Below are 5545 nucleotides of genomic sequence, written 5' to 3' on the forward strand. Positions count from 1 at the left end.
CAAAAAGGTGCAGATTTATTAAGCTGCCGGCAGGTGACAGACAATACGAACTTTAACATGTAACACTAATAACTTTTTCTAAACAAACAAACAGATACTTAATTACACTGACTAGCAGTTATGGCCTCATTTACAGTTTTTCTCGATTGATTACATTCAAAAACTGGAACTTATGGCACAATGACCACAACCTGTAACTCATGTGCCAACTCCCTAAACCAATTCTGCTAAACTATAAGCACAATTATCTGCATTAAAAATCTGGTTGTATGTTCAAGAGGCAAAACAGCCTGGACTTTAGTCACTATTGAGAGAGAAAGAATCATATTAGAAACAACACTGACTGGTGTAAATGTCAACATTGCATCAACCTTCTGTTTTTATGATGGCAGTAAATGTGTGTTCTGTTGTTGAGGGACATTATGAGTGTCCAGCTTCTTCAACCTTAAAGATCCTCTTAAGACAAGTAAACATGGAGACACCTGCAGAGTATCTCAGCTTCACCGACATACAAAGGACATGTTACAAATATGTGACATTGAGAAATACAGGTTCCTGAAGTTCACCATGACATTTAGCGTATTAGTACATTCCAGAGGGAAAGTATAGTAAGTCAGATTAACCTGATGCAGATATTTTCATGACTTCCTCTTTGCAGAAATTCTCCAGCTGCATCTTTAGTGAGGAGACAGATTTCTTCACAGCCTCAAAAGAGAGGCCTTGGTTCACAGAGATGCAGGATAAGTCTTTAGACTCAGGTGCTTCACTGACTGACTGGAAAGTCTAAATAAAGACACACAGAGATAGAGAGAAAGAGAGAGAGGATGAAGAGATGAGAAAAGCTACATTCTCTAAATAAAGCATCCACGTATAAGTAAGTTGTAAGTTTGAATGTACAATCTGTATTTACGTAATGACAAGTAAAGTTGATAAAGTTGATCTGGAAACTTTTTTGTTAACTGTAACTAAAAGCTTCAACCATTACAGTGCACACTGGACTCTTAAGTTAGATATCATCCTCTGATGTTTGAGATGTGAACTAAATGTAATATTATGAGTGTCTGGGTGCAGCCTAAGCCTAACCTGGATATCATCCTTTGATGTGTGTGTGTGCAGTAGAGGATGGATACCCGACCCGAGCCCGTCGGAACCCTTCGGGACCCGACGGGTCGGGCCGGGTTAGGACAAATATTTAGAAATGATAATTGGGCTCGGGTCGGGCTCGGACACATCAGCGCGATAATGCATTGAACATTCCATATTTAAATTATCTTTATAAATAGTGAAGTCAGCGTGTCTGCTTCACATGATGCAGAAGTTCGTTTTTGAGAATAAAATAAATCACATTTAGGATAACAGCCTTCTTCCCGTGGCAGGAATTTGTTTATGTCCTAGCTGTGACAACGCTTACAGGTTACAGGTGGCAAAGTGGCATCACGAGGAAGTTAAAGAGAAACTGTCATCTGGAGAGTTTAAAACGATACTAAACTAAGGGAAATCTACTGTATGGAGATATTTCTGCTTAGTAGTCGATGCGGATTCTAATTAGGCTGTTGGATATGTCCAATGTAAGAAGTGTGAAGTTTTAATGAAATATGATTGATGCAATCCTCTTTCTCCACAACAACATGGATTAAACCTCGATGGTTGGACTATGTAGATAGAACGTTGACGTGCACTTACATTTTTCAAGAAGAAAAAAAGATCTTCAATGGTAAGACTTGTCTGTTGTGCCTCCTTTGGTGTAGCATATAACATGAGTTTTATTAAGGCATAGCGGGTGTAATGTGTAGGCTATTTCATTCCGTTTGTTAACCTTTCCTGCTGTCTGTCTCTGACTGTAGTTGGAGATTGCAGGGGAGATTTAGTATTACATGTTTTTAACTTCGCGGTTAATTCCCTTTCCTTTCCGTCTGCTGCTGGTTAGTAAATAAATGCCCACTGTATTCTTTCTGAGGATTTATTCTTCACACACTTCTACAGCACATACGTTTTTGGCTCCTGTCGCTTCATCCAAACTATTCTTAAGCATCACCGTTCTCTCTCTAGCACACCCACCCTGTACGTGCTGCTCTTAAAGGAGCCGCACCATTTTACAATACGTTCTTGCAATGTGAATCATTTCATTTCAATATGCTTATTGGCCTTCTTGTGCACGATTGTGCGTTTAACAGCTCTTGTTTGTGTGAGCGAGCATTTATCTGTTGATGCCCGAGTTTAATAAAGCCAGCTATTCATAAAAAATGTACGTAAATGTGGCATTAGTATGAACAGTTGAGAAATTGATTCAGTCGGGCTCGGTTCGGGTTCAGAAAAAAATATTTGAATGGCTGTCGGACTCGGGCCGGGCTCGGTTACTACTCTGTCGGACGCGGGTCGGGCTCGGACAGAAAAATTCGGCCCGATCCATGCTCTAGTGTGTGTTTTTTGGTTGATGTTATGAATCCCAAATGAACCCAACACAAATGGTTGTCCAAATGCCACTGGTTTGCCTTGACCTACATGTGGTCTGACCAAAGAGGCCGAGTGGCAGGCACCTGTGCACCTCAAGTGCCTCCAAACAAACTGTGAGCCATGATGTCAGGGCAGATGTGCTTTATCAATGAACCACAGGTAGTGACATCACTCAAGCCCCACCTGTCAGTCAGTGTTCTTCCTACCATGTGACCTAACCTGTACTAACAATAGCCATAATGATTTTGAGCAGTTTTCTGAAGAATGAAAATGTCTTCATCATGCTCAAATGTTTTGAGTGACAAATACAAAAACTTTCTTCACACACGGAAACTGCATGGGGTAAGGTATCTGTTCAAATGCTGTGGACTGTGTTACAATAAGAAGAAAAATAGTCTGGAAATGTACAGAGGACAAGGAAATTCAACAATATCTAAATTGAATTGAAATTTCCACCTAGGAACATATTCAACATAAATCAGTGCCCTCAAACATTCTGTGCACTAATAATCCATCATCAACACTTACCTTGAGGAAATGGATGTCATCCTCTGTGTCTGAAAGCTGCTCCAGCTCAGCATCTCTCCTCTTCAGCTCAGCAATCTCCTGCTCCAGTCGCTTCAGGAGTCCTTCAGCCTGACTCACCTCAGCCTTCTCCTGATCTCTGATCAGCTCTTTCACCTCAGAGCGCCTTCTCTCAATGGAGCGGATCATCTCAGTAAAGATCCTCTCACTGTCCTCCACTGCTGTCTGTGCAGAACTCTGTTAGGAGACACACAAAGAGGAGGGGGACAGGAGACACACAGAGGTAAGTGAAGGAGCAAACTCACTCGTGGTGTGACTGGCTCTTCTTGATCAAATGACCAAGGGTAAATCCTGCCAAACCATGTATTTCTGTGATGGTCTGTATCATGTAGAGATGGCAGCATAACCGTGATAACACAATAACGAGTGATTGCTGAGCCAGCTGTTGTCTTATGTGGTCAGTTCTCACCTTGAGAGTCTCCACAGCCTTCCTCAGCTCCTGCAGCTCCTTCTCTCTCTCCTGGATTCTCTGCTGGAATCTCCTCTGGGTCTGCCCCAACTGCCTCTGTTAATTTTTAATTTTTTTTAAACAGCTTCTTTTCATCGTATTATCGGTGGATTGTTTATAACAATAATGATCAAAAATCACACATGACAACTGAACATTCATAAGCTAACACCTAAGTACATTTGCATCTTTTCAAGATATTTAATGACAAATTGAAGCAGCTGCTATTATCTTCAAGTGAAAATCAGGAGGAAGTCATGAGATAAGTTTAAGAGCAGCACTGGTATTAAACAGCAGAAGATGTCAAGATGGCTCAGAATCTATTAAACAGAACAGAACATCATTTTGCAAGGTAAGAATGTGTTCAGTTTGGAGCCGACAGGTTAATGTTTCACTGTTTTCAACACTGGACCTTGCACCTGATAAACATTTTCTGATTCTTCCTTTCTCTAACGGGCAAAGTCATTGCGGAATCAGATAGACTTAAAGACTGGTGAGATAGTATTTTTGTAGTTATAGTATTACATTCACAGTTAGTACGTATAAGAGCCCTCATAGAAATGTTGGACACACATGTAGCTCCAGTACTGACCTGTTTGTTTGTCCGTTCTGCTGCAGCTGAGACTGTGTCATGGCCTTTATGTTTGTCCATCGTGCACAGATAGCAGATACAACTCTGATCGGTTCGACAAAATATTTCAAAAACCTTCTTATGATGAGAGCAGATCCTCTCTTGTAGCTGGCCTGTGGCATCAATAACTGAGTGTTTTCTTCCGGGGTTGACATCATTGTGAACTTTGAAGTGAGTTTTGCAGTAAGACAACAGACAATCCAGACAGGACTTCACAGCTTTGAGTTTTCTCCCAGTGCAGACGTCACACTCCACATCTCCAGGTCCAGCAGTACATGCAACAGGAGCAGCAGCTTGGATTCTGGTCTTCTTGATCTGTTCCACAAGTTCAGCAACAATATTATTTTTGTTCAAAACGGGTCTTGGGGTGAACGTCTGTCTGCACTGGGGGCAGCTGTAGACTCCCTTCTGATCTTCCCGATCCCAGCAGCTCGTAATGCAGCCCATACAGTAAGTGTGTCCACAGAGAATAGTTACCGGATAATTCAGAATATCAAGGCAAACCGGACATGTAAAAAGGTCCTGGTTACTTGGAGCCGCTTCTGCCATTCTTTGTTTGTGCTTCACAGGTTTCCACGTAGTTTCGTTTCGCCCGAAATCGGTGCATAACTTTGAAACTACTTCCTGGTTGGGTGGGCGTGTTCGTCCAAACATCGTCATTGACAACGACAAGGACTTTGAAGTAAAAACAAAGTTATTTGCAAACGCTGACCTGTAGAGAATACTGTCATGCATTTCCCACTATTTATGAACTGAAGGAACCACCAGAAAGCAGTTTACTGTCTCTTTACAAATAAAATATATTTATATAAACATATTATTTATGTGACCTGTGATTTAATTTGTACATTTTAAGTCCACAAATGTTATGCTTTGTGGCACTCAGCACTTTAAAAGATTAATCTCAGTGGTCAGTTTTTGAACACCACAATGTATTGAATAAATATAAATACTGTGAACAAACACTTTTTTACTCTTCAAGAATATGTTTTCTTATTCTGTTACACATACATCATGTATCAATCACACAAATTTGTATTGTAGAGGGGAGCACGCCACGCCAGAGTCCTATGTAATTATTCACAATCTCACGAAATACCGCATAGTGTCCTCCTTTTTGGTGTTATGGATTTGGTCACTCTAGGTGGACTGTACTGGAGATCAATTAATCACTTTTATAGTCGTATACAGTTTTCAAGCTGTTCAGCCTGTTCACTTGTTTAAATGAGGCCTTTCATACTGATGAGCTAATCCATGTAGATGAACATGGATTAGCTCATCAGTATGAAAGGCCTCATTTAGTCACAGAAAAATATCCTACAGTAAGAATGAAGAAAGTCGAGGTGGGCTGCCACATTAGTCTTAGTGACAAATAAAACTCGATCATTAGCATATTTACATTTGTCTAATGATTAAAAATGGTGAAC

At 40.7% G+C, this 5545-nt stretch overlaps 1 protein-coding gene and 1 long non-coding RNA gene across 2 annotated transcripts; both read right to left on the reverse strand.

The window, feature by feature from the left end:
- Window positions 1–285: 285 nt before the first annotated feature.
- On the reverse strand, window positions 286–3005 carry LOC122132313. Its single transcript, XR_006152188.1, has 3 exons — window positions 2983–3005; window positions 624–783; window positions 286–304 (listed from the first exon to the last, which is right to left on the reverse strand). It is a non-coding gene; the product is annotated as an uncharacterized LOC122132313 (long non-coding RNA).
- Window positions 3006–3228: 223 nt separating this feature from the next.
- On the reverse strand, window positions 3229–4667 carry LOC122132312 (E3 ubiquitin/ISG15 ligase TRIM25-like). The gene is made up of 2 exons (XM_042707114.1): window positions 4080–4667; window positions 3229–3544 (listed from the first exon to the last, which is right to left on the reverse strand). Exons 1-2 carry the CDS (start codon window positions 4665–4667, stop codon window positions 3281–3283), a joined length of 852 nt encoding a protein of 283 aa, XP_042563048.1. The 3' UTR covers window positions 3229–3280.
- Window positions 4668–5545: the final 878 nt, after the last annotated feature.

This window comes from Clupea harengus, unplaced genomic scaffold (genome assembly GCF_900700415.2).
Source record: "Clupea harengus unplaced genomic scaffold, Ch_v2.0.2, whole genome shotgun sequence".
NCBI classification, from domain to species: Eukaryota; Metazoa; Chordata; class Actinopteri; order Clupeiformes; family Clupeidae; genus Clupea; species Clupea harengus.

Excerpts from the sequence above, each read along its gene's own strand:
- LOC122132312 (XM_042707114.1), bottom strand. The coding sequence starts at position 4,667 with ATGGCAGAAGCGGCTCCAAGTAACCAGGACCTTTTTACATGTCCGGTT. Across the intron at positions 3,545-4,079 it reads CAGAACGGACAAACAAACAG|AGGCAGTTGGGGCAGACCCA; the intron begins GTCAGTACTGGA and ends AAAAATTAACAG.